General features: G+C 35.9%; 2 protein-coding genes and 2 pseudogenes across 4 annotated transcripts; 1 reads left to right on the top strand and 3 right to left on the bottom strand.

The window, feature by feature from the left end:
* Nucleotides 1–510: 510 nt before the first annotated feature.
* LOC148959898 (uncharacterized) lies at nucleotides 511–3542 on the bottom strand (annotated as a pseudogene). The gene is made up of 5 exons (XR_016143926.1): nucleotides 2960–3542; nucleotides 2085–2522; nucleotides 1681–1852; nucleotides 1143–1291; nucleotides 511–656 (listed from the first exon to the last, which is right to left on the bottom strand). The product of XR_016143926.1 is annotated as an uncharacterized LOC148959898 (transcript).
* Nucleotides 3543–3669: 127 nt separating this feature from the next.
* On the bottom strand, nucleotides 3670–4289 carry LOC135694983 (uncharacterized). Its single transcript, XM_065213898.2, has 2 exons — nucleotides 4155–4289; nucleotides 3670–3864 (listed from the first exon to the last, which is right to left on the bottom strand). The coding sequence occupies exons 1-2, from the start codon at nucleotides 4263–4265 to the stop codon at nucleotides 3670–3672; spliced, it is 306 nt and encodes a 101-aa protein (XP_065069970.2). The 5' UTR covers nucleotides 4266–4289.
* Nucleotides 4290–8530: 4241 nt separating this feature from the next.
* Nucleotides 8531–26247, bottom strand: LOC135694979 (uncharacterized). Of its 2 annotated transcripts, XM_089109652.1 has the most exons (5): nucleotides 12838–12984; nucleotides 11504–11799; nucleotides 10186–10319; nucleotides 8967–9044; nucleotides 8531–8880 (listed from the first exon to the last, which is right to left on the bottom strand). In XM_089109652.1, the coding sequence occupies exons 1-5, from the start codon at nucleotides 12982–12984 to the stop codon at nucleotides 8531–8533; spliced, it is 1005 nt and encodes a 334-aa protein (XP_088965778.1). The 2 variants fall into 2 exon arrangements, with proteins under 2 accessions (XP_088965778.1, XP_065069966.2); XM_065213894.2 differs by lacking the exons at nucleotides 8531–8880; nucleotides 8967–9044; nucleotides 10186–10319; nucleotides 12838–12984 and adding an exon at nucleotides 23886–26247 and having other exon boundaries at nucleotides 11659–11799.
* Nucleotides 19372–19845, top strand: LOC148959897 (uncharacterized; annotated as a pseudogene).
* Nucleotides 26248–27428: the final 1181 nt, after the last annotated feature.

Below are 27428 nucleotides of genomic sequence, written 5' to 3'. Positions count from 1 at the left end.
ATATATACACATATCATAGATTGAAGAAAGTAAAACTACATGGTTTATCTCTACAAGCCTGTTTTGTGAGTAACTCACTCTTCAGGAGATCTCCTGAAGAGTGAGTTACTCACGAAACAGGCTTGTAGAGATAAACCATGTAGTTTTACTTTCTTCAATCTATGATATATCACGCTCTACGTGCTAACTATTGAGCACTGTGCTACGGAAGTATCAAAAGACAAATTTCTATATATACACATATATATATTATTGGTATTTTTTTTCTGTATCAGGAATCTTTGTGCAGTTTCTTATCGCTGGTTAGCACGCTGGATATTTGGATAGATGGGATGGGACAATACACGGCCTCTGCCTGCATGCATTTATCATAATGTCCGTGAAAAGTTTATGTCTAACCAGAAGATTGGATATAAAAATGCAGAAGAACGTAACTAATAACATAGATTATCTTTATACAATAAGCATTTGTTATATTTAATTTCATGCAAGTGTATATAATTCTTTAAGTCATTCTTTGCATAAAGTCTTAGAAAGTCCTTTCATCGATTGGCCACATTTTTTGCATGAAGGGGCCTTTCTTTCTGGCAAACGATCAGCTCTGTTGCATGCTTGCTCAGCTACCAAATCTTCTTGGAGTTTGTATTGATCATTTTCTGGTAAGATAAACATTGATTATTAAATTTAGAATAAAAAATGGCAAAATTTTTCATCATACAGTTTTAATGATTAATCAACAAAACTTTAAATGAAAAGGCAAATAAAACGTTATTTTCTGGCCAATTAAGAATATTACCTGAAGGGTATAATAGTTGAAATAGTGTTCTCCTTTTTTATATTCTTTTACAGCCTCTTTCTTACTTTTTGTTCTTTCAAATCTGCTCACCAAGGATGCAGGCATCTTATTAGCATACTTTCTCCAAATCTGGCCAAGTTCTTCTTCGTTTGATTTAAATAAAAGTTCTTTTGTATGCTCAACGTAATGTTTAAACTAATATTTTATCTAATATATTTAAACTAATATCAGTTCTTGAAAAATACAATAGCATTTCTCATCTTCCATTTCTCAGGGCAAAATATGAATTGATTTGTCTTTATATGGCAAGATTATGTAGATTATATGTTGTATGCTGTCTACTCACTGTAAGATGGAGGGACTGGAACAGGTTTTACTGCTTCTTCGCCAGGTTTATATTTAGGATAAGAAACTTTGAAATATTCCTTTCCATTTTTGTCTTTTTGTGCTTCCCTGTGCAGGTTTTCGTTGAAATGTGAAACTGCCATTATATGCCTTGGAAAAAATATAACAGTTCTTTGTTGGGTATTTGGGTACATTTTCTGTTTGACTCACAAATGAAGTTTAGTTTTATTTTGTTGATACTGATACAAATAAAAATTATACATTTATGTAAAGTAGGCTGTGTTTTTGCTAGGAATGGCATTCAAATACTGTTGCACACGTTGGCACTTTCTTAAACTCTCTAGAAGTACAATTTACAGAAGGCAACAATATCCAAAATTTAAATTTCAGTTATTTACTCAGTGTTGAAAAATTTTCTCAGCAATTAATTTTCTCCAAAGATAGCTTGGCAGGTAGTAAAGATAGTATAGTGAAAAACAATACAATGCACAATGCTCAGTAATTTTTAATTAATGATTGGTATCTCTAGTCATAAGTACCTGCACAGAGAGCCAATCCAGGAGTAATGTGTCATCTTTGGGTGCCATTGGTTCAGTGTAGAGTGGTAACCCTTGAGCCAGCTGGTTTGTGCATTTGATGACAATTTCGCAATGTCTTGTAGAAGGCTTTGATTCATTAGAATTGGCTGAATCTTGTCATATGCAGTAGTTCCTGTTGAATTACATATATTTAATACTATTATTTTATGTTAGCTGTTAAGGAGAAGTATATGGGAAGTTTAACAATCAGCACAATTGTTTATTTTCTTAGGTTTCAAAATTGACGCAAGACCATTTAGGGATCTTTAATGAAGGGTGTTTGCCTATCTTTAAAAAAAACCATTAAATTATGAAAGGGGCTACATTTTGTATAAAATGCAGTGATTTGACAAAATGATACAAACCATTGAGAATCCATCTACGTTTATGATCTAGTTCTCCATGTGCACACCTCTGAAACAGTTTGTCTTCGTGGTTGTTGTGCTTGTTCTGGATGTGATTTGAGAAAGCCTTCCATTTTGCGACAATGAGTTTCCCAAAACCTTCCTTTGTTGATGTTGCACACCAGTAGAGGTGGTTGCGGATTGCTGAACACCAGGTACCCAATATCTCACAATTTCTCTCCTTGCTAGCTATTGTTACCTTCTTGGTTAAGGTGCGTGCAACATGCCAAATATCATAATAATGATGGACATGTTGTAAAGACTCCCTTATCCATTTGGCCACTCCTCTGTGTCTGTCTGATATAAAATTGGAGACCTCTATCCCGGCATCATTTAGGTATCCGAAACATTGTTAGCACCAAGCAACTCCATATTGGAACTACCTTTGCATTCATTTGACTATACAGGAAATAAAATAAAGAGGGTGAAAATGTACATCAGTTTACTTCAAAGTTGAAATTGATGTCAGGTTATTAAACACACAAATATGAAGATACAAGTTTATGGTTGATGACTTATAGCAACAGTCTTTAATTTTGTCTACAAATAAACACATTTGAAGTCCAATCCAGTGCTTTCTCTTGGTTTTATAAGGTCCAAGACTTGATATTTGACCTTATTAATGATTTTTTAATGCTAGATATTTGATTCCATTTGAAAACAATCTTATTAATTAACTTACTTTAAAAATTTCTATCTGTTTGGCTTTTTTCATGTCGCATTCACCGAATCTTTCGTAATAAAGTAAGGAAATTGTTAAGTTTGGGCTTTCTGTAACAAGTCGCTTACAAATGAATTAGATTGATAGAAAAAATGGTTTATGATTTTTCCATTACCTGAACCAATTCAAAGTGTATGATTTTTTTTATATTGTCACAATACATCGTGTAAGTGCCATATTTTGCTGAATGCCCCATCGAATCGAATCGCCCATCGCCACATAGGACAATGTCTTTAACACCATGAAGCTCAGTCAGTAATGATGCTCTATATAGCTCCCAGTGACGGAGAATTGCAGGGAAAACAAACTTTTTTTGATGACGGAAAAAAGTATGTGCACTGTAAGTGGCAAGGCCGAAGTGTCTGAAAATTGATAGCAGTTTGCTGATTGATGCTCCAGCTGTAAGAGTGCTGAGACTAAGCAAGATGTTACCAGCTGGATAACGACCAAGAACGTATGGTTGTGACCTCCATTTCCAACAGTCTTTCCCACATTCGATGCAACTCTGATAAACAGTTACCATTGTCCCATTCTGCTCCATTCTGACTCCTGGCTTAGTTTTTTTTACACTTGAAACAGAGGATTGAAAAGACTTGTAGTAGCATTGTATAAAATACAATAAACTTGGGTTCTTTTTCTGGAGTTGCATTTTGGTCAATTCTGCGATAAAGATATATATTAATGCATTTCCCTGACATTCCCTACATCACATAAAAATGATAATTTTGTCAAATATTATACAACATATGGAAGGGAAAAAAGGACTTTTTGTTATTTGTTGCTTGGCTAATGAAAAATTGGCCCAGCAGAATATGTAGCATTACCTCACTTGTTGCCTCTTTTTATGTGTATCATCATAATCATAATCATCAAAATCAGTCCCATCACTATCTGACATGTCACTAGGAGAACTGTCTGCTTCATCAACTTCCATTCGCTGTCCTCGTCTTCTGATAAATTTTCATTTGACTCTTCAGCAAGAAGTATATCCTCAACAGGAATAGGGTTACCGCTATCTTCCTAGAAAATAACAGATTAATAGATACAACTTATTGTACTAGCATTTCCAAGCCTTCTCAGTGGGATGTGTGTACAGAACCCCCTTCTCTTGGGCATATATCCAGAAAAGGCTCATTGTCCTTGGCTTCAAATTTCTAACTATCACGTTTTTCTAGATGACAGGGTGAAGGCCCACTGACTTTTTGCATATAAAGTTTTAACAAAGTTACTTTGTGAAAACAGAAATTTAAAAGCACCTGGAACAGTCTAAAGTCGAGAAATGATGCAGATTTATCTTTAGCTTTACTTACATTCTTTTCGCTGCCTTCCCGTAGTGTCCTTAAAACATGTTTTAGCCTGTTGTTCTGACGTCTTAGGTTCTGAATTTTTTTCCGTGTTTCAGTCCATTTCTTGCACATCATTGCCACTTGTATTGCCGTATGTGTTCTAATATTTCCTTGAACCTCTTCTCCTTGAGGGGTTATGCATGTGGGGCATGTGTGTACGGGGGCACCTGTCAGATGAACTTGGCACTGCAATGGAACAACGTCTACATGTTCTTCAGAATCGTTGTGCTGTTCCCCGATGGTGAAAGAGTCTCCAATTGTGAACGCATTTTCGCCTACTTCAACCTCTTCTATCTCTTCATGGAACTGTCCTGAAGCACATTCATTTTTGTTAGCGTGTTCGTGCTCTTTGATTCCTCTTAACAACTAAAATTGAGGAAATGGTAAATTTTAAGAAACTAATATATAGTTTGTTAAAAAACTTTAATGAAAAAATTACGAAAACCTTGAATCTGAGAATGATGAGAGCCATTTTCATAGAGACTGTATATAGATAAAGCTCAAAGGTATATTTTATACTGACAGTTCTTCTGTTTCTTGCCACCTTTGAAGACGATTCACTAAATGCCTGGCTTCGTCCTCGTGTGTCGAATACAGTTGGAATACGATCCTTTTTTAAAGTCCTCTTCGTTTTGGAACTGTCAAAACCAGGAAGCTCTAAAGCAAACGGTTTTTAATAGCAAGAGCGTTCAAAATGATCTGAGCACAGGTAAGGGCCGATCGAGTAGGCTTGGTGATTGAAATTGGCACGATGTCTTCTGACAAAACGAATCCATTGCCTTCGCAAATCAAGGTTTTTACTTGGAAAACGGTGCATACTAATACCTGGCGTCAAACTACTGTTTGTACAGCTCTCCCCATTTGGTAATCCGGCAACGCAATATTGCCCCCCATGTTTCACTTTTTTGTTTGTCGGCCTTGTAGATTCTTGCATACTTATTGATTTGAATTCGAAATCTTGTTTCAAATCTCGTTGTTTTGAGCTGATGTTCTGAACCGAAAACTGCCTGAAAGCATCTTACGCCCCTATTTTATACTTTTGTGAACTCAAAAGGTTTTTCAAATTATTAAAAAGTCGGAAATCTCAATAATCAACGCACATAATCATGCATACAAAGATTAGTATGGAAGTTGAGGGATGTGACGGCATTATTGTGCAAGCTATTGGCAAACGTAAATCCTCCAAAATTTACCTTTACGAAATTTCCTGAATACGTATTCAACAGTTATTCAAAAAAGCTGATAATTTGTCACAGAAGTAAACAACAGAAAATTATTGCGAGCGGATTTCATTTCGTACTTAACGTGTTGGCGGCAATCTAACACAACAAAGCACCCTTATTCTGTCCAACATCTGACGTCACAGACTTCTGGCGCCAAATTTCTGACCGCGTTCAAATTCTGCCAATCGAAGTATGCAAAATTCCGAATTTAAAACCGAATATTTCATGAACTAGATATTGTATCGAGAAAAGGAAAAAAGTTTTGAAATCTGCGCGTTAAACTTGGTTGAAATAAACCTAATATTATTTTCGTGTCATATCCTCTTTAAAGAAGATCACGATAGGTTTCAGAAATACCAAAAGATGGCTGATGAGGTCAATACCCAAGGAGTAGCATTAAATGCAAAAGAAAAAGAGCTGAAAGCGTTGAAAATTCAAAAAATATGCAATTTCAGGTATAAATACATAACAAGTGTTCAGTTTAATTTCGCCTTTGCATTAAGAGTAGTAACATTCAAAGAAAATTAAAGAAGAGGATGTTGTATTCCAATCACAAACATTGTTTTCTTTAACATATCTTTAAAGTAATGACCATTGCCTTCCAATACTTGTTTAAATCTTGTTATAATATAGAGTTTCATTTCTGATATGCTGGGTGATACTATATATATCAATTGTTTCAAGACTTTTGTGATGATGCATAAATGATTTTCTATATAGGCACTGGAACTGCAAAAGCTTGGTTTTGAGTCCTTTGGGATTATTGCCAAGCCAAACAGTAACTTGATTGCAGAGTTTGGTTCAAGCAGAGGAAAACTCTTTTTGGAAGACAAAAAAATTTGTTGGGAATTTGCCTCTGAGATAAATGGTAAGTCAACAACAATTTAAGTAAACTCCACCTAGAGTCCATTTCAAGTGGCTGATGGAGTTACAGTCATTTAGAATCTACACCCAAATATGCAACAATATGGAAACTAATCAATGTATCTTGATTAACAGTCATATTTATTAACTCTCTCGTGTTTTCAGTCAACATCTGGATGACCAGGGTCTACTGTACCAGCTATATGTATGTGAATGCAAGACATGAAATAATAACATTGTTTAACCCTTTTAATACTTCTTTGTAGTAATTCCTTTTGATTTCAGCTTCCAAAACTTCTACGCTTTCATTCTTTTAAAGTTAAATTCATTGTACATTTGCAGTTGAAAAGAGTGAAAGAAAAAAGGACCAATGGGAAAATCTTCGCCAACAGTTCAAGATAAATTAAATGCAGTATACCAAGGTGATTGTCTGCCTATCTTATACTGTACATAAACCTATATTGGATATCCCATACTTGGGAATGTGTTCTTTGTTAAATGACAAGATTTGTAATCTAACCCCTTTAAAAACATTTTTCTTAGAAAGTGGTATGGCAAAGAACCATGTGGAGTGGAAAAAAGTAAAAGCAGGAGAAATTTTGGCTAAAGGCTTTCCAAGTGATATTAGCCCATCTCCTGCCTGCACATTTGGCATTGCAACCTTAAAACAACTGTTGCAGGAGGATGTTGTCTTTTCTTTTCAAGGTTTGGTGACATATTTTCAATATGTGCAACCTGAGTTCGATTTTCAATTAACCTGATTTACTATTTTTAATCCAAATCATTTAAGACCATTACTCAGATTATCTCCTTTAATGGTTTAGGTCTAGGTTTTGGTTTTGTTGAAATGTAGATCTCATTTCCTATTTGGATTGTGTGATACATCTTAAATTCATTTCTTCAAATCTCAATTCATCCTTTGCATCCCTCTACCTGCATAGTTATATTAGGATAGAAAATGTAGCCATTACAACTACTTTTACCTGCTTGAGAGTTTTATATGAAAGTATCTTCATCTTTATCTATTGTAGAAGCTGCCGTGAACCAAGAAGGCTTTAAAATTACCTCAAGCACAATTGAAATTCAGCCAGAGGAAGATATTTGTCTTCAAGAAGGCGATCCTTTTGAAGAAATGAACATGACAGCTAATACTGAATGCCTTGAGGAAGGCCTCTATAAAATAGACTGTCTGCTGGACAAGAAAATGATGAATAAAAAACCACACTATTTGGTCAAGTGGACTGGATACCCTGAACCTACTTGGGAACCTTTTACAAACATTGATGATCAGAAAAAAGTTCAACGCCAAAAGGAATGACATTTAATATACTCTTACTCTACTTTAATTTATTCATTTAGGTTTATTGATATATAATTTTTGTAAAAGTTACTATTACCAAAAACAAAGATTGTTTTCTGGTATTGTCAACACTTGTCATTTCCCAGAGTAGAAACACTCAAAAGACAGCCAATATTTTAACATCAATTTTACCTAAGTAGGAACATGCCAAAAACCTGTGTGAATGCATCCATTTGCATTGTTTTTCTTTCTGGCAACAAGAACATTTTTCATCAACAAATCAGGAGGAGCAAGTGCCTTGGCTAGTGCCATCCCATTTAGGCACCAAACATCTAGTCCATTGCAGCATAATAAAGAATTCTTAAATATTATCAATACTTCAAGGGTGTCGAGTTTGCTTATATTAGTTCTTCTTCATTACCAGTCTAAAGAAAATTATTGCTGTTTGAGTTAGGTTTTTGATGAAAATAATAATGTATTGATATGAAAATTTATAGCTATGATAAACAATTGAGGACTTAGCTAACAATTAACACTTTGGTAGCAGGGCTATTTATTTCTAGGGAAAAAATTTTAGGAGATTAAGCAACTAAAAAATAATTGAAGTAACAATTATTTCTGCTTGAGTTTTCACTAAATTTCAAATGTCTACATTTGGCTACCAGTTAAATTATACCAAGTTATCATGTTACTTGTATATGTTTGCTTGTATGTGTGCTATGCTTGATAATAAAATGGATAGAATTGAGTGATTATGGTGTTAAGACTTTCCCTTGTTTACATTGGCACCAAGTACCTGGTTTTGTCAACGGCAAACTGTTAACAAGTATATATTTGCATGACCAGTTGAAAGAAAAGAAATCAGCTCATTATTTTTATTGGTTATAAAGCAGAAAATATATAAATCAAGAAAATCATATCAATCAAATAAATAACTATTCACATTGAACCTTTTAGACAACAAATAGTTGATGGGAGAGAAGCCTAGTAGTATGGATTAAATTACAATATTTACAAATGAAACCAAATACTTTTTTATCGAATAATTGAAAATTGATGTGAGAATCTTTGAAAGACTGAAAAAAATAAAATTCTTCAGCGGGCGAAGACAGTTCTTTCTGTATGGTTGTAATTGTAACAACATTAAAACCACTTTCAATGTCACTATAAAAAGTGTCTCCAGTTCCAAGAAATTCCTTAGTTGGTTCTGTTTCAAAACTGATGAATACTTCCTTTGGGTATTCAGTGTCATTGTGTACCAAGCTGAATGGTTTTTCTTTCAACCACTGACGTATGTACCAGACTGAAAAAGAAGACAGCTCAGTTTAAGTCAGAGAGTTTTTGGTAGTCACATAAAGTTGCCTGAAAAATGTGAATTTGACCACTTACATTTCTCTTCATCGATTAATTGCTCATCTGTCCTAGAATCACTAGACCAACTGCTGGTTGGACACTCTAGGGGTATTTCTGAAAAAAAGAACAGATAACATTAAGATGGAGCTACATCCTTTTTCCAATGAAACACTCAAGAAATGTCTGGCTTATGATTTTGAAGAATTTTTGAAGACTAATGCTTTTCCATGTGCGTGATATTATTCAGAATAGATTCACTTATTGCTTGCAGCACAATCAAAAGTTGACTGTAACTAAAGACACTACCACTGGTATTACCAGGAAAAAAGTAATGCAACACTCAAATCAAAACGGCACGGAAACATTTGAATTTTAAGCTTCAATATTCCCCTTAAATCATGCTAAACGGAATTTGTTCAAATTTGAACTCTAAATTAGGATTTCAAATTATTTAGAATTACTTTAAATAATTATGAAGAATTATATAAGAAATTATGAAGTTAAGAAGTTAAGAGGTAAAAAAAATACTGATAGGGTAAGGAGCAAGTAGTTGTCATGATAAATCTTAGTGTGAACAGTCTAATTGGAAACTAATCTGTATACTCCTTTGCAGATACAGCATTTGAACACATTTCCTTTCTAATATGTATAATAATAGTTATATAAGTATTTAAAGAAAAAGACTGCTTGGAAGCTATACCAGTCTTTTGTAAGTAGCAATTAAAATGCTGTGATCAAGATTTCTGTTTTATCAAACTCCCAAATCAATGTTGCTAAAATGAGGAACTAGCTAAATGTGCATGGAGAGAAATAGCAACACGACCAGCCAATGAGCTTGGAACCAAAGGAACCCCCATGGAACTAAAAGAAACGTGGCTACTAATATAAACACACATCACTGAGCCTCTTCTGTCACTACAGTGATGCCATATTTTCATGGCAGCCACTCTTCAACTTCCCTTCACTTGTAATATGCCTTGGTACATTTTACTTGTTGATTAAACAATCCATATAGGAACACAACAAACGGGAGGGGGTCAGAGGGTGATGCCTTTAAAACAAAAACTTCTTGTATTAAGACTTTTATAGTTTAAACTCAGGGATGGGCCCTCTAATTCTGGAAACCCTTTTTAGTGTGAGCATTTGGGCTGCTTATGTGTAAGTGAAGTTAATTGTTAAAATGTCATCATAGAAAACACTAATTGAAAAAAACACACTTGCACTTGATATAATTTTTATGGATAAATTGACATACCTGGAAGATCATCAAACTGTCCAACAATATCAGGCTTTGGCAAGAATTGCCCCTCTCCTTGCAAAAAAACTGAAAGGGCTGCTTTGCTTGCCTCTGGGGAAACAATGGCTTCGTGCTCCAATTTTGGATAGTTGCTAGAAAATTTACAGTAGAACCTAGCTCCCTTCTTCAGATATTTTGCTACTTTTTAATGGATCACTTTGTAGTGACAAAAAATTAGTGCTTCTCTTGCAAAAAATAGATACAAACTAATAACACATTTCCTGGGATGGTGTCATCGTAGCCTCTCCTTGATAAGATTAAAGTTGTCTTTGTTATGACAAAGGAATTATATAACTATAACGATACATTTTGAATGGAAGATTCTTCTAGAGATATTTCGTGGTAATATGCCACATACACTTAGTGAGCAAGAGTATTGCACAGGCTGATTACAGCCAAATTTTTTAGTGAACCAAAATTCAAGTGGCCAAAGCAAGTTTCATAAAAGTCGTAAGATGACTTTTTAGTTTGAATATATTGGAAAATTTATCAAGGTTTGATGCTGAAAATAGGAAATGCAAGAATGTTTTTTATTTTTGCCTATTTCTAAACAATATCAACATTTGCAAAAACACACAAATTGAGCCATGATGATTGTATTCCCTGTGAAACATTTGCAATAAAAAAGTTCATCTTTGCCCCAATTTGTGATATCTTATTACAATGAACACAGGGGTACTTACTTTATTCTTGGTTGTCTAGAACTGCTCATTTTCCTTAATTTTGTTGGAGTATATGCTTAATGTTTTGGTCGCAAATTTTTGGAGCCGCAATGGGGCTAATCGCAGCGGCTGCTTTGTGATATGTTGCAGCAAAATTCAATAAATAAAGTGGTTCACAGATCGTGACACATTTTTATTTCCATTTTGTAATAAGAACAAATAATGCTAAAAATTGCATAAAACAGCATTTCATCCTCTCATTTAATGAAAATACTAAAATTCCAGCGATAAACAGGCTCACTCAAGTGTCTCAATAGCTGTAAAAGAGTAGCCTTAAAAAAGGGCTTGAAAACTGTCCAATAAAAAGTTAAATTTTTTACTTTTCAAAAAGTAACTTTTTTCAACTTTTAAATTAAGTGTTGTCAATGGTTTGAAGTTTGATTTGATTATATTTTAACCATAAAAAGACGCCTAATGGTTTCACAAGAGTGGTTTGAATTTCAATCGCTTTGATGTTGACAACGTGGTCGCCACTACTCATTTATCGAACCTGTGCATTACTTTTGCTCACTAAGTTTATGTAACATTCATTTTAGATAAACTAGATAAATTACCTGTTATAATAGCCACGTGACATGCTATGAACTTTACGCAAATGCCTTGTCAGGTCACGAATTGGCACACCTTTTTCTATACAGGACTCAACTTGACATTTCTCAGCAGCCCTATATTTCATATAGTCCAAGCTCTTGTAGGAATGAACTATTTCCTCAGCTGTTGGTCTTTTCAGTTGACTGTGGTCTTTTAAGGTCATTGTATGCTGGTCCTTGAGATGTCTTCGAAGGTCAACATAAACTTTCCCGAAATATCTGCAGGAACGCACTCGACAGCATCCGCTTGTGCTAGGCTTCTATTGAAGAAGCAAACAATTACATTTTAATAACAAAGATATTTAGAGTTTCCTTCTGAATTTTTAACAACATGGGATACATTTGTCTGAAAGTTTAGTTTGCACAAAATTTTGCAAAATTTGATTCATTTCTCACTTCTACTCCATTTTTAAATTTCAAGACCTCGCAGGAGGTTGTGCAGTTTATATTCTGATCAGATTTGTTGCTACATAGCCTCTGGAGCTATTCATGAAACTGAGAATTATAGAGCAATGTACCCTACATTTGATCACAACTGTGATTCCTACCTCTGGAATTACCAAGCTAGCGATTTCCCTAACTCTAAGTGAAAGTTTGGTCATGGCAGGGACTCTAAAGTCAGAACCTTTGATCTATTATCCTCAAAGTTTCCTCTATTCATTAACCAGTCTTGGATATAAATTTACATAACTAAAAAAAGTGTTCAACCACCAACTGCTAACAAACTGGATTCCACCCTGGCCTGCTAGACCTAAACTCATTATCAGCCTCATTCTCTCTGTGGAGGTTTTGTGTTTTCTGCATTTTCCAGTTTTGCCATGATTTTTCTTACATTTGCCATAAAACTAAATTGAATTTGCTAGGAATTTGGTTTTTGTTTATTTCAGGAATCTTGTCACAACAGCAAGATTTGTTCAAACAATGTTAGGATACTAGTTCTGGAGCTTCCTTTTACATATTCCTTGTCAGTTCATTTCATTTTGAAATCCCACTACATACAAACTCCATTAAAATAATTCAATACATGAAACTAACTAGTCACAATAGATTATCAAACTATCAGGATTATAAGGGGATTTGTATGCAAGGAATTTCTTGAATTTTGATGCCTGCTTGCATATGGAAACCAGAACCAGCCATAAAAAAGGATGAAGGATCAAATGAACACTTCATGACCGAGTAGTAGTAAAGTAGGCCCATAGTGCCTTGGACAAAAACGGTATAAAACTTTTCTCAAAGAAACCTTGCAGTGCCTAAAAATGCAAGTTTTATTTAGAATTGATAAATGTAATACCCACCCATGTCTTCCTGAGATCAATCTGCTTATCGATTATCTTTTCCGAAAAATTGATAATGTGGCTTGCTTGGAGCTTCTTTTCGGTAGAAATTGGCGCGAAACAGTGAAACATGCGCGAGCGCTGAGACGTGTTAACATTAAAGATCATTCATTGATGGGATATCCCGTAATAGGTATTACATATTACTAACAGCGATCACTAACTGGTGTACTATTCTAATAGAAATATACCTTTAACGATTGGGATATTCTGTTAGAATCGGGTGCCCCAGTCCATTTTCCAATGCATTTTGGTTGGCATATCCAGTACTTGTGACACTAAACTTACTGCATATGCAATATCTGGTCTGGCACACACAGCAAGATAATTCGAGCTACCAACAGCTTCACGATAGGGCTCATTTGGGAGATGATCACTCTCATCTTCAGACTGCTCACAGCCAGATTGGAGTACCAACTGGAGTACTAACACAATTACAATCTTCCATTTTGAACTTTTCAAATATTCTGCTTATGTAGTGTTCTTCCATCATCCAAATGTTTTATTTCTAAACTTAGAAAATATATGGCTGGTGAATATGTAATTTGAAACTCCTCCTGTAGATGCTGTAAGCAGTTATTTACCTTACCTTCACCCTGTTTTGCATCAACCAGTCCATCATCTACATACATTGCTTTAAGTGGGAATTGTTCAAAGTGGGAATCGAACTTGGCAGTGGTAGCTCAAGAATCAGTCTTTGGCCTGCTATTATTTCTAATTTACATAAGTGATATAGTCAGCAACATTACGTGTGGAATTAAGCTTTATGCTGATGACACATCCCTATTCTTAGTTGTTGATGACGCAAATGTTACTGTTCAAGTGTTGAATCGCGATCTTGAAAAGATAAATCTGTGGGTGTGGCAGTGGAAAATACAGTTTAATAGGCTTGGTCATCCAAACAAAAACAAGTCGATATTTCACGCATGCGCATCGCGCTAGGGGGCAAAAGATTATAACGAGAAGCTGACGTTTTCGGAGGGTGCAGAGAGCCTACCAGATCCATATGCATTGCTTCATGGTTGGTCTGAAAGCCCAAGTGACTGGCCCGATATAACTTTTGGCGATATCTATGTGTACTTAGTTCACACGCCAGGAAATTTCACCAGCGAAGAGTTGAAGGCTTACAAATCACTTGATGCATATGAGTAAGTTTAGATTTAAATATTATAATATGTTTCTCTTTTAGATGCTTCAATTCTAAGCCTGTAGATTACATATATTTATTCAGGCCCATGTGTTTATGTTTTTTGACACAACTACTTAGCATTTATATCTCCTTTTTTATTTTACACAGATATGTTGTTAGCGGACAGGTTCAGACTGTTTACATGCATAATGTCGACAATGGAAGTCGGTACTGCTTTTTAAAGGCGAAAGTAATGCCTTCCCATCGAGTCTCCAGAGCGTTACATCCACCTTGGGTTTGTGTTGTCAAGAAAACTGGAGCTATATAGTGTGCTCATTGTACATGTATGGCAGGGTAAGACTGTCGTACTAAACATTCAAAAAACGTTTTTTAAAAGCGTTTATTCAGACTCTAGTATGTAATCTCAAAGACATTATGCATATTGAATCTTTTCTTCTAGGCTTGGTGAAACATGCAGTCATATTGCTGCTGTTCTCTTTAAAGTTGAAATGGGTGTGAAGCTTGGACTGTCGTCAGAATCATCCACAAGCGAAGCATGTAAATGGAATAAAACGTTTAGAGAGGAGGTAAGGCCATTTGATCACTACAAGTATGGGTAAATAGATGCTACAGTTGGGAGATTTAGTAATGGGTGCCCCCATGCCCATTTTTTGCTGCTCTTCACTGAACTTTGGCCTTTTGTCAAATAATCATTAATAGCAGTGATAGGAAAATAAATAATGAACAAATGTTAGCCGGAAAACTCAGTTAGCCGGAAAACTCGCCTCCATGTAAACTGATCATTGGGGACAGAAAAGAACATGAAACTCGATGCTCGCCAAGGTTTTTCAGCTCAAAATCCTCCCAGACAAAATAAAATAGGTGATAAACACAAAGCAAAGGTAAATTAAAGTTTACATCATCAGTGTAGATATGAGTGGCGCTTTTGATACAATCCGACGTGAACAGCTTGTTGATATTGTAAAGAAATTCGTCAATGAAGACAAAGTAAGAATGATTCATTTGTTATTAAGCAATATAGCTCTAGATGCAAAAATTAACAACACCGAGACAGAGCCTCCAACATTGGTCTCCAACAAAAATGGTCTCCAACATTTTTACCTTGGGAAGCTATATATGCTGACGACGCTGATTTTCTCACAACTAGTGAAGTGGAGAAAAATATCATGACAGAAAAGATTGGAGAAATTCTGCTTAGAGAAAATTTGAAAGTAAACAACAGCTAAACGGAGCGAACATAAATTTTTCGAGGAGACAGCAACACAGAGCGGTGGAGGACAGTTGAAAAGCTTGGCTCTCTGTTAGGTGATACAGAAGATATACAAAAAAGAAAACAGTTGCGAATACCATCCATGATTAGAATAAATCACATCTGGATCAGAAAAGACCACGTCAGAGAAAAAATTTGCCTCAAGCTTTACAGAACACTTGTAAAACCAATTTTGATGTATAACAGCTCTACTTGGGGACTGACACAAAAAGATATGAAAGGTCTAGATGCTTTTCACAGACAGTTACTGAGATTGCTAATAGGGAAAAGTATCCTTACAAGATCTCCAATCAGAACTTGTACAAAAAATGCGAAGAAGGACCAATTTCAATTGACATCGTCAAGGGTAGATGGCGGCTGTTTGGTTACATATTACATTTTTTCGACGATACACTGGCTGTGAAGGCAATGAGATTTTACTTTTGAAGGAAACTCTCGTGACAACCCAACCAAGTTTTTCTGCGGCGTCGATCAAGTCCAGATTTGCACATACTTGAAACTTTTGGCTTCATATAAAAACATTAGGAACCATGATTTAAATGGCTCTTGCAGGACAAAAGAATCATTCATTCAAAGAATTATTCAGGTTTGACACGAAATTCAACAAAAATAATTGCCCAATCATATGCAATCAATTCAAGAAGACTGAAAGTGGTTTCAAAAGTTTGTGGCTCTCGTCAAAATATTTAAAATTTGAAACTGTTTAAAGAAGTTTCTTGCAGTTATCTTTTTAAAGAAATGTCCCAAAACGATTGAAGTTTTGATTTTGGGTTGTTTCACCTCCGACCCTCTCCCATTCGTCACTTAGAAACACAATCAATTCATGCAACAGTATCTTTCAATAATTCTTGCGCCATTTCTTCTCCTTAGAGGTGATGTAATACTTTTGTGAGGGGAATGTATATTGCTAAATCAGTTACCTAAAAGAATCAGATCACACAAACAATTCTTGCCCATGATTCGCAGATGAACATCCCTGCATATAAAAGGTTTGTGAGACTCCCCTGAGGGCTTGATATTTCAATCATTCCCACAATCAATAAATCATTCCATCATTTGATCTCACAGCAGCTTTGGTGTAAACTTCCATCTGGAGTTTCCATCTTACAAATTCCTTCCATCAGTAAAAATATACCTATCGACCATCTATAAAGCACTCGAAATATCAAACATGAATAATACATGAGCAAGAAGGCAATTTTGAAAGAAATTAGAAGCCAGCGTGAAGACAAACTAAAAAAACCAGCTTGTAAGCAAAAGAACCATAATTACATGGAACTTTCTGCTAGAGAGTTCTCAGAAACATTTCAACAGCCCTGAAAGGGGAGCAGTAACACCTGACGTGAAAACTTTTGGTATGATTTTAGCATAGTTTTGGGTGTAGCATTGGATTATTTAAATTGATGGGATGACCTTCATTTTCGTTTCCCCATATTGATTTTCCAAAAGTTTTCAAAACTCGTGACTTTTGAGAAGGTTCTTTGGACACTAAAACATGGCATTTTTCACTCCTTCCCTAATATAGTCATTCAGCCTGTCCTTGCCTGCTGGACATTTTCTTGATAACTGGAGATGGCTTGAGTTGCGCCTATCTTCAAACAAGGGTGTATGGATAAAAAGTGAATTTATAGACCAATTTCAGTACTCCCCAATGTTTTGCTCCTTTTTGAGAAACTAGTTATTTACCATACTAATTTAAATGACAACAACCTGGTATTTTCCGATCAGTAAGGTTATGGATCACTTCATTCAACTCTCACAGGCCTGCTTAAGTGTGCAAATGATATTTGGAAACTATCGAAGGTCAGGACGATTTGCCTTATTGTTCTTGCATGCCATAGCAGAGCAGAAGGAGCCAGTTCTTTGTTTTTCTCCCCTTTTTCCATTTTCTTTCGGAGTATGCGCGAATAAGATGAAAATTTATCTTCGAAAATAGGGATCGTGACTGTTCCCGCAACAGAAATTTGTTTTTCCCTCCAAACTTTACATACTATCCTCGTTTTGGTGGCGCATGCATGAAAAAACTCAGGCTGAATCGTTTGGACGCGAGTGACCCTTCTGGTCATTTCTATTCTGTGCTTGAACTACCTACGCCAACAACTGTTGGAACTGAAAGTTCGCCATCTTGCATGTTTACAAAATTACATAATTTTTCGCTGGCCATTCGCTTTTGCTGACTTTCGCTTTAATGGAAATTAGGCTAGAGAAAAATGCCTGGAAAATGGTTTGCATTGCTTTGTGGAACCAAATGATAGAGGACTAAAAACTACACTCCCCTCACGAAAGTATCCAGACAGTTTCGAATTCAGTTGCAAATCTGTTGTTAGAGTAATATGTTTACAAATTTCAGTATCAGTTTTCATGAAAAGATTTTAATAAATTTCATTGAAAGTTTTTTCTTGAAGTTTTCTTGGGCCTTTAATCTATGTATTCGTAGAAAAATATAATATAAGCAAACTCTGTGAGGGTTTTTCCTGAAGATGGTAGCGACCTAAACACATGAATTTACTTCTTATCAGTGTCTAGAGATAATTTTTTATGACATTGATGGGAAAAAGCTATCATTAAATAGCTAATATCATTGGATGCACAAAGACTCCATCTTTTAAGCTATGCAAAAAAATTTAAAAATAAGAAGTTTTAGGAACTAGTTCTAGAAAATAGGTCTAGGCAGGGTCACGACATAGCTCCCCTCCTAGAAGGCAAGCGGTAGCGAAGCATTCGATAAAAAAAATTAAAAATTAGCGATATGATTATTTAAAGAAAATGAACGATAAAAATAATATTAAATACTACTTAGAATGTTCGATTGTTGGTACTGCACTGACTTGCATCCGTGGGGTGCCCTTGCAAGCAGCGATAAAAATTTGGACGATGTCCGTGTTGTATTACAAGGTTTTCGTAGGTTGACCAGGAACCATGATGCGATGCAAGGTTTTGGTAGGTTGACCAGGAACCAGCGATGTAATGTGCCAAGGTTTTGTGAGTAGGGTAACCAAGAACCTGTAAAGAGCCGAAGACGTTGCTGAACACCGGAGAGTGTCGTTATGCTGCCGAGGTTGCGTTGTGCAGGCGAATGGAGACACTTGTGTCTGAGTGTTACGTTGCCTGTTAGAGCTTGGTTGCGGTGAAGTCGAATCAGCGAAGGATCTTTCGTGTCACGTCGTGGTCACCATTTTAGAAACGCGAGTTTTTTGTTGAGCGGAGTTACCTAATAGTTGTGTTTCTGTGACGACACTCCGTTGAAGAGTAGAATTTCGATATAGTCTTATTTAATGTGCAGAGAACACGGAGTCAGAGCAGCTTCAGTAAGACGTGTGTTGACTTGAACTGGGGTTATCGTAACTAAATTAAATTAATCTATCTACATACATATATACTATACTGGTTGTTCTAAATATAATTGAATGACGCCAGGAAAACAATGCATAGGTTGGGAGAGGCAAGGTGACGACAGATGATCAAAGAAGAGGAAATGCCATGTGGGAATAGCAGTGTTTTAATGCTGATGATCGCCATGGTGATTAATGATGATAATGTCGTAATTGCCTGTTGGGAAATGTCTTACATGTTAAGTGGAATGTGTTGAATAGGCAGAAACGAGTGTATGGCATAGGATGGAAAATAGGCCTAGGCAGGGTCACTAGAAAGTCTAAAAAATTTTTCACGGTCAAAAAGAGCAACAGCTCTCACCACACCAACGTCTGAGCGTTCCGCCCTAACCAAATTTGCATCAAAACTGGTTTGCATCATTACGCAAAACTGCATTAAATGTTCATAAGCAATTGAACTTTCATGGAAATTGCAAGGAAATTTATAAAGAATACACCTTTTCAACTATCTTTCATCAAAGGGAACTGGGTCGAGATTTGGGGTGAAAGACCATGCGTGTTGTGTTGTTATTCCTTGGATTTATGTTTGCAAAGAGCAGAGTTTGCTTAGTTTGCTTGAATTAAATCGATTTGTTGACATTTAATCAAGAAAGAAGCTGTTTTAAAAGCTCAGCGTTAGCTGTAAAGGTCTACAGGTTTTACTTGCACCATCGCTTGAGAAAAAAAGAAAGGTTTAGTTATCTCTAGGCCTAGAATTGAGCGATGGATCTGTCAAAGATTTCAAGTATGAAGGTTGAAGAATCAAAGGATTTTCTTCGACTTCGTGGGTTGCAAGTAAATGGAAGGAAAGAAGAGCTTGTCGCCAGAGTTTTTGTAGCTGCTGAAAACAATGTCCCCACAATAAAGACTGCAGTGGAAGTGCAACAGGAGGTAGCAGCTGAGTACTGCATGAAATTGACAATTTACGATGAAATGATTCCAGATCCACTGAGGCTAAACAAGGGATGGCTTAATGAGACAGAAAGTGTTAAATATTGGCAGATGATGTTGTATCCAGATTTATTCATCGAGATTTTGTGGCATTCCACCCTAGTGAACTTGCTAGCAGTGACCTCGATGATTACAAATGCTCAAAAGCAGGGGCCGATCCAGACATTCACAACATTCACACTGGCGAATGTCAGATTGCTACATGCCTTTTTGTAATTGTTTGCTAATATATTATAGCATTGTGAATAATGTACTAGAAATGACCAGATAATAAAAAAATGCCCATGGAATGTAAGAAATAAAAGTTTTGTTTCCTGCCCTAGTTGCTAAGATGTCACCTTCTTGTTTACTATTTAGGTTTCATTCCCTCGTAATCGTGATTTAGAGATAATATATTCTAGAAGGAGCTCGCCCTTCTATGCATAAATTCACTGAGCACCAATAAGGTTTGATGCTAATGTCGAATTGAATTATAATATATTAGGCATGCGTGCGCAGACGAAGTAGTACTGAAAAATGTACGCCCAAAATTTGTGCGAATGTCAGTCCAGCTATGTTATTTAGACATCTGAAAACCAGTAGGAAATGTATATGGGAAATTTTTTTGCGAATGTGGCGAAGGTAGATGCGAACTTTGTTCGGTAGCCAGTTGATGGACAGAACCTTGGAAAGAGAGCAGATAGAAACCTCGCTTCCAGATCAACAGCCATTACTGTTGTTGGAAAGCTGTGGAGACATTTGCTTGCAGAAGAGGAGCAATTGTACTTCAGAGGGAGTGAAAGGAGTCAAATATAAGATGATTTTTAATTATAATCAGCGGATTTCTTATGAAGATGTTCAAAGTTTGTCAAAGATTTTGATAGATGGATGGAATTTTATAGATGGCAAATATGCTAGGACAGTTCAGTTGGACCTAAAATTGTTGAACCAAAATTTTGCCTATGTTTTCATTTTTATGATGGAGGACGTTATTTAGACAGAGATTCAGACTCAAATAATATTTTGAAGAATATGTGTTGCATTTTTAAGGTAAATAGCCATTTTTATGCAGGCTGTCAATCAGAACTTTTAGGGTTCAAGTCAGGTTACATTGAAGCATTCTGCTGATGCTGTCCTATAGATATCTTGATGAATTTGAATATGCTGATTTTTAGAGTTCTAGATATTTTTATTATTAGATGTTGTTATTACCACCAATCTGTAGGTAGTTTGACTGTGCTGTGGATTTTTATTTTTGAATGATGCATTTTCTACTGCGTATGATTTTGTTAATATTATACTGTCAGTTTTGGAAAAATCTAGACTGCCATTTGTAAATGACAAATTGTAATAGTATTTTGATTTTATTTGTCTGGTCATGACATAAATCTGGTAACCCTTTTCATGGGTTTAACATTTAAAACTAGTAAAATTATTTGTGGTTTCCATACTAAGAGTATACAATTTGAAACTTGGTTCTGAAATGCCCATAAGATTTGTTATTTATTGTTTGTGAATTTGCAAGTGACTTACAGTTTTCTTTTCTATGTAATTTTGTGTGTAAATAAATGTAAATATGTGTCAATATGTGCAATCAATGGAATGATCTTAATGGGGGAATTACTACATTATTAATAAGAAATTCAAAGCAAGTTGGTTCTGCCAAGTAAATATCTTATCTAAATCCATATAGTAAAAGTTACCATGTTTACCTTATTTCTTTGACACTGCTGACTTTGTTTGATGTACAATTTAAACTTTGCAATATATTTATGATGTTCTTATGGAAAGACAATAGATTGTTTTAAATTCTGTTACATTTGCTGTTTTACAAACACCTGAAAATACAAATATTGTAAGATGTTTATTGACCTAACTTGAATTTTTGGCCCTGTTTAAGAAGGCACATCACAAAACAGTTTGGATAGAAAGGTGAATGCACAAAATAAATAACAGGGAAGCTCTGAGTCCCTAAAGTATTTGGTGTTGAAGTCAAACATTTGGGTGGATATTGCAATGAAAACTTTCTACACTAAACACAGTAATTGATTGTTAAATAATATAATTGTATAAATAGAACTAAGATTCATTTTCTTTAAATGGGTGTCTTTTAAGGGTAAATTTATATGATGAACTGATGACGGGACAAACCTATTATTTTGAATTGGTTCATCTCTTGGCTCATCGTATAAAACAGACTGAATTAATAAGCACGTGCCCACGATGAGCCCATCATGGGCTCGTCGGTTTCAGATGGACCAATTTGAATAAGTTCATCTTTGGCTCGTTGTCATTTTACACGATGGGACGATCGATTGATGAACCAATTCAAAACTGGCGCCGGTCCGCAAATTTGTCTTTGAATACGTAAATGAGCATGCGCAGTACAGTGCAGCATAATTTCGCACAGCCAAACAAAATGGCTGCGTTCAGGAAACTTGTTACGTCAATCTCTTCGGAATGTGGCAATAATGTCGATCCAGCCGAAGAAACTTTGGTTTGGAGTAGCGACGAAGGTAATGCTGAGTCAAGTGTTGCTGACAATCCTGCAGAAAGCTACGAGGAAAGCGAAAAAGAAAGTGACTTTGAAAGTGGCGTTGGGGCGCCTAGAAAAAGGCGCCGACTAGGCCTAAAAACAGTTGTTTCATGCAGTGAAGAAGATCTCGAGAAAGATTCAAACAAACCAGTTTCAAGAAAACAACAAGAAACACTACAGCAAACAACTCTCCCAGTGAAAAAGGCTAAGGGCAAATCAGGACCTAAGGCTATTTGGTCTACAGAGCTATTGAATGATTTGGTGGACATTGTTGCAAACAATGACAGCTACAAAAGGAAACTGATATTTACCAATATGCCCAAAGCCAGCAATGCTGAGGTTTACCGTAATATTGTCAAAGATATGAATAGCAGATGTCAAGAGCGAGGGAAAACATTCACACTGAGTCTTTGTCAAACACGAAACAAATTCAAAAAACTTATGAGCATTTGCAAGTCTGCACTTTTGACAATGAAGACTGCTTCTGGAATTAAACGTTTTCAGGATGACAAGCAATTTGGCTCATGGTTTCATGTCCTTACCCAAATTATGAAATCAAGACTGTCATGCCAGCCAGATCAAGGTATAGAGCCAGGCTCCTATTCAACAAATCTTTCTGACCAAACAGGATTAGCTTATGATGATATTATAAATACAGCTTCACCATCTCCATCTACCTCGTCAGATGGTAGCAACAGCCTTGATTCCTCTACCCCCAAGCCAGGCAAGATTTATGTACCAATAAAATCAAAGAAAGTATCTAAAAAATCTGCTAGCAATGAAGGAGTTATTAATGAGATACTAACACAAATAAAGACTGTTATAGACTATGAGCAGAATTCAATCGCCGAGCTAACAAGTTTTTTCAAAAAAGAAAATGAACGCGCCAGACAACATGAGCTGGAGCTATTCAAAGTGATGTTTCAGCAAGCTCCTGCCAATAATTATCAAAACCATTCAGCAATGCCAAGCACACAAGATTTAGAGCCAGAATTTCAAAGAATGCAGAATCTGCATTCAAATACAAACATGGGAAATCACCATCAAGCCTTTGTCACAAGTTTACCAAATCAATCATTGTTTACACCTTGGCTTGCACCAGCTGGATCTGAAAACAACTTTTCCCAAGATAGAGACAGTAATAGAAGTTTCTTACAGTTGTGACCTATAGCTTATGATGTTCATTAACTGACAAATAAAAAAAGTTACGTGCCTTTTACTGGTAAACTGATATTATATTCTGTTATGTTTGATAGGAGAGGATAGGGCTTGGTGTCACATGGACAGGTTAGCATAAACTGGATTTGAACCAGATCTGGTTTTGGTTTTGATCACCTTGAGAACCAACTTTTCTAATATTTACTTAATTTGTATATGTCATATTTTCATGTTTTTTTTAACATTGCAGTTTCATTTGACAGCCATATTTTGCAACGCCTATGAACTTAATTGCCGATTTGACAGTTTGAATGTTATTTTGTTGAAACTGCTGTTTCAAATTTCTCCAAATCATTTTGAGTAAACTTATGTATGCGACCATGCTGGCATAGGATATCTTTTATATATAGATATATATATATATATATATATACAGATAATAATAGATATATAGGCCGAAATGGCCCTTAATATACTACAACAAAACAAAACGTCAAAATTTTTAATGGTCAATTAGAATTGCTACATCTAAAGTATTACTACAAATGGCTACAAAAATTATAACAGCTTAAATATACAATATGCCCTACTCACTCCTACTTATATTCCTGTTCAAATTCTAATTAGTGATGTCTATTTTTTCACGCCAAAATTTATCCTTTAATGTTTCCCTTATCTTGGTCGCATTCCTGTTATTATCTGTAACAGTCCTGCAATTTCTCATCAACAAAAGTTTACGAACTTCTGATTGATCCCTTCTTTTGTTGGAGGATGGATCCTTGGTGAGATCCCACTGCCTTGGTGCAACATCTTGACAGGGAATACATAAATTATGCAAGACAACACATGCCAAAGTAAAAACTTTAACATTCTCTGGCCTGCTTTCGCATTTTCTAAGGAGAATCCGCCATCTTCCCTTTAACTGCCCAAATGCACCCTCAGTGACCATGCGAGCACCGCTAAGGCGGTAGTTGAAGTACCTTTGCTGCGGTGTTAAATATGCATTGCTGTATGGCTTCATTAGCCAAGTATGGAAGGGGAATGCACCATCACCAAGAAGTAATGGTGCAATCTCTGATCCATCTACATTCTGCGCGATGTGTGGTATGATTTGGCTTGATGCCAGTGAACTGTACAATTTGGTTGACTTTAGGATCACTGCATCATGGGAATTTCCAGGGAACCCTGCACTCACCCAAATAAATCGATATTTTGAATCGACAAGGGCCATAATTACTGTTGAATAAAAATTTTTAAAGTTGTGAAATTCTTTGCAGGCTTCAGCACCTCCATGTGGGCACTTGATGGGTATATGAGACCCATCAAAAGCACCAAAGCAATAAGGAAACTGCCATTCACTTTCCATTTCTTCCATACAATTTCTAAAATCTTGAGTTGTGCGTGGGAAAAGGCATGTAACAGTCTCATCCCAGAGGTTGTTCACAATAGCTGCTGAAACTTCGTTGACAATCTGACAAACTGTTGCCACAGCAAAATCAGTCAGCTCTGATATGGTGTAGAGGTAGTCACCCCTTCCTAACCTATACAAACACACAGCAAGGCGTATCTCTGCAGGTATAGGTTTTTCAGTCAATGATTTCTTTTCGATGTCATGCTTAACTCGTTCAAGAATGAATGAGAATGTTTTTCTCGATACCCTAAAGGTTTTCTTAAATCTTGCATTTGAATAATGGTCCTTTACATTATTCCACCAGCCAGTATTCCTAGGTAGGCGTCTGCACGTGCGTTGCCTTCTTCTTGCCTCTCTTCTAGGTTGCACAACGACTTTGTCATATAGCAGCAATAAAAGTATAAGCAAATAAGCTTTTAACACTATTCTTCTTCGAAGAAAAGAGATTATAACTGATTGTTGAAGTGCTCTTCTCCTTGAACGTTCACGCAAAAGTCGACCAAAAACAGCCAATCTTTTTTTGTTGTCAGCATTAACCAGCGCCATTTTGAAATACTGTAGGCCTAGTCCAACTGAAAAGGACGCATACGCGAAATTGTAGTATTGGGCAATTGGCTCATCTTGAGTCTATCGCATAAAACCAAACATAAATTTTGACGCGCCAACGATGATCCAATTCAATAATAGGTTCGTCCCATCATCAGTTCATCATATAAATTTACCCTAAGTAAGTGATTTCAAATGTTTTTGATGATATTATATATGGTGAGTTTTTCTCCCTTGAAAAGGGGTGATATACGCAAGTTATATACCCTTTATTCAGCTGATCCTCTTTGTTCTTGACAATTTGTGATTCTGTGCCAAGACTTGCCATTAAATCATCATTAAGAAGACATTTCAAATCTTTGCTGCTGTTTTTCCATCACAAAAGTCATGTGGGAAAAAAGAAATGCCAGCACAACAAAAGCTTGATCAGTGTTTTTCAAAATTTTCCAGAGATCTCTTTTCTTGTTCACTCAATCAGTAAAATGCCAAATTGTCAATGAAATCCAGAACTGGTTATTATTTCTTTCCTTAGATTTCTCAACCTTTGAGCCACAATATTTTTATTTAATTTATGCTGTTTGAAAAATGTGTTGTTAGTTTCCTAATCCTAAAACTTAATATGAGGAAAAATACATCTTTAAGTGACTGATTTGACGAATGGCTACCTAAAAGTAAAGACATCCAACCAGTCAAAGCAAAGGATTTGAAATTAGGGAGAAATGGTTTCCTGAAGAGAAGTAAGAAGCAGGTCGAGCTGAATTGTTCACCTAAAAAACAATTCAACCCAAATATTTACAGTGCTCACAAGATAGCCATTTTTAAGGTTGCAAATTTATTGAGTGGTGTCTGTGATGAATCTGAATGCATTCTGTTTACAGCCCTTCCAAGAACAGAGCAGACAAGGCCTTCAGATTTTCATTCACTTAAAGTGTGTTCACTAGCAGATTACCTCTCCATGTCATGAAACCCATCTGAATATATGGTTTATGTCAGTAACATTAAAGAAGATGATATCCATCAAATTGAGATGATGACAAGGTATAGGAAGCATGTCATTACAGCCTCTAAGGCTCATCAGGTCAAAACACGAAATGAAACTGCAAAAGAGAATGTATTTGAAGTGACAAATTTTGCTTCAATTTGCTCAAAAGTGTCATCAGGAACATCAAAGCCCAAAGCAGACTTTCCAGCCCTTAAGTATGGGCATGCGACGGAGGCCGAAGCTGTTGATTGCTTTTTAAATATGTACTGCAAGACTCACCAAAATGTCAAGTTGTTGGAGTGTGGCTTGTTTTTGTCTAAAGAACTGCATTTCACAGGTGCTAGCCCTGATAGAATTCTAAGCTGTGACTGTTGTGGAAAGGTTTGCTTCGAAGTAAAGTGCCCTGTCTCCATTTCACATACATCACCACAAGACCCAGATGTGAAACTTCCATATTTGATAAATAGGGGGCAATCACTAGAACTGAACCGTGACCATATGCATTATACACAATGCCAGGTTCAGATGGCAGTGACAAGCCTTTCTCAAAACTACTTCTTTGTTTGGACAACTCATGGATTTTTCATGGAAAAGTTGGACTTTAATCAAAGCTATTGGGACAGCCTTAAAGGAAAACTTAAAACTTTTTTTGAAGATGTTTATGTGCCCTCAAAGTTATTGATGTAATTATTTTGTTTTAGCATTGATAAATTTGGATTCTTTTAACCTAAATTTCAGGTTAAATTTAATCCCAATGTGATAATGAACTGTGTTTAATTACTATATTCTGGTTTATAATCATTACCAAACCCTAAGGAGAATATAAAGGAAACCTTCTATTTCGAGTAAGGCATAAAATACCTTTACAGGACTATATCAAGTTGCCATTTAACATACTGTAAACCTTGATTTGGCCCACTTCCAAAAAGCCTTTGGTTTCAAGTAAGCCCCTTTGCTAGGACTAGAAAATTGGTAATAGACTTCACCCTTCAAAAAGTTCCCACCAATACGTGAACTGTATTTGATAAGTTTCATAGATAATTTATTTAAGTCCCAAACTCCTCAAACAAGTCCTCATCAAAAAAAGGTTTTCTCTAGTTGGTCCTTAAAGGTCATATGAACCGAAAAACGATTTTCACATATTTGGTAGAACTTTTTTTGCTTGTCAAGACGCCGTTTCCCGTTTCTTTCTACGACT

This window comes from Rhopilema esculentum, chromosome 8 (genome assembly GCF_057945365.1).
Source record: "Rhopilema esculentum isolate cy_ngs chromosome 8, ASM5794536v1, whole genome shotgun sequence".
In the NCBI taxonomy this organism is placed as follows: Eukaryota; Metazoa; Cnidaria; class Scyphozoa; order Rhizostomeae; family Rhizostomatidae; genus Rhopilema; species Rhopilema esculentum.
Note: the sequence above shows the minus strand (reverse complement) of the source record. Positions and strands in the feature narration are given on the sequence as shown.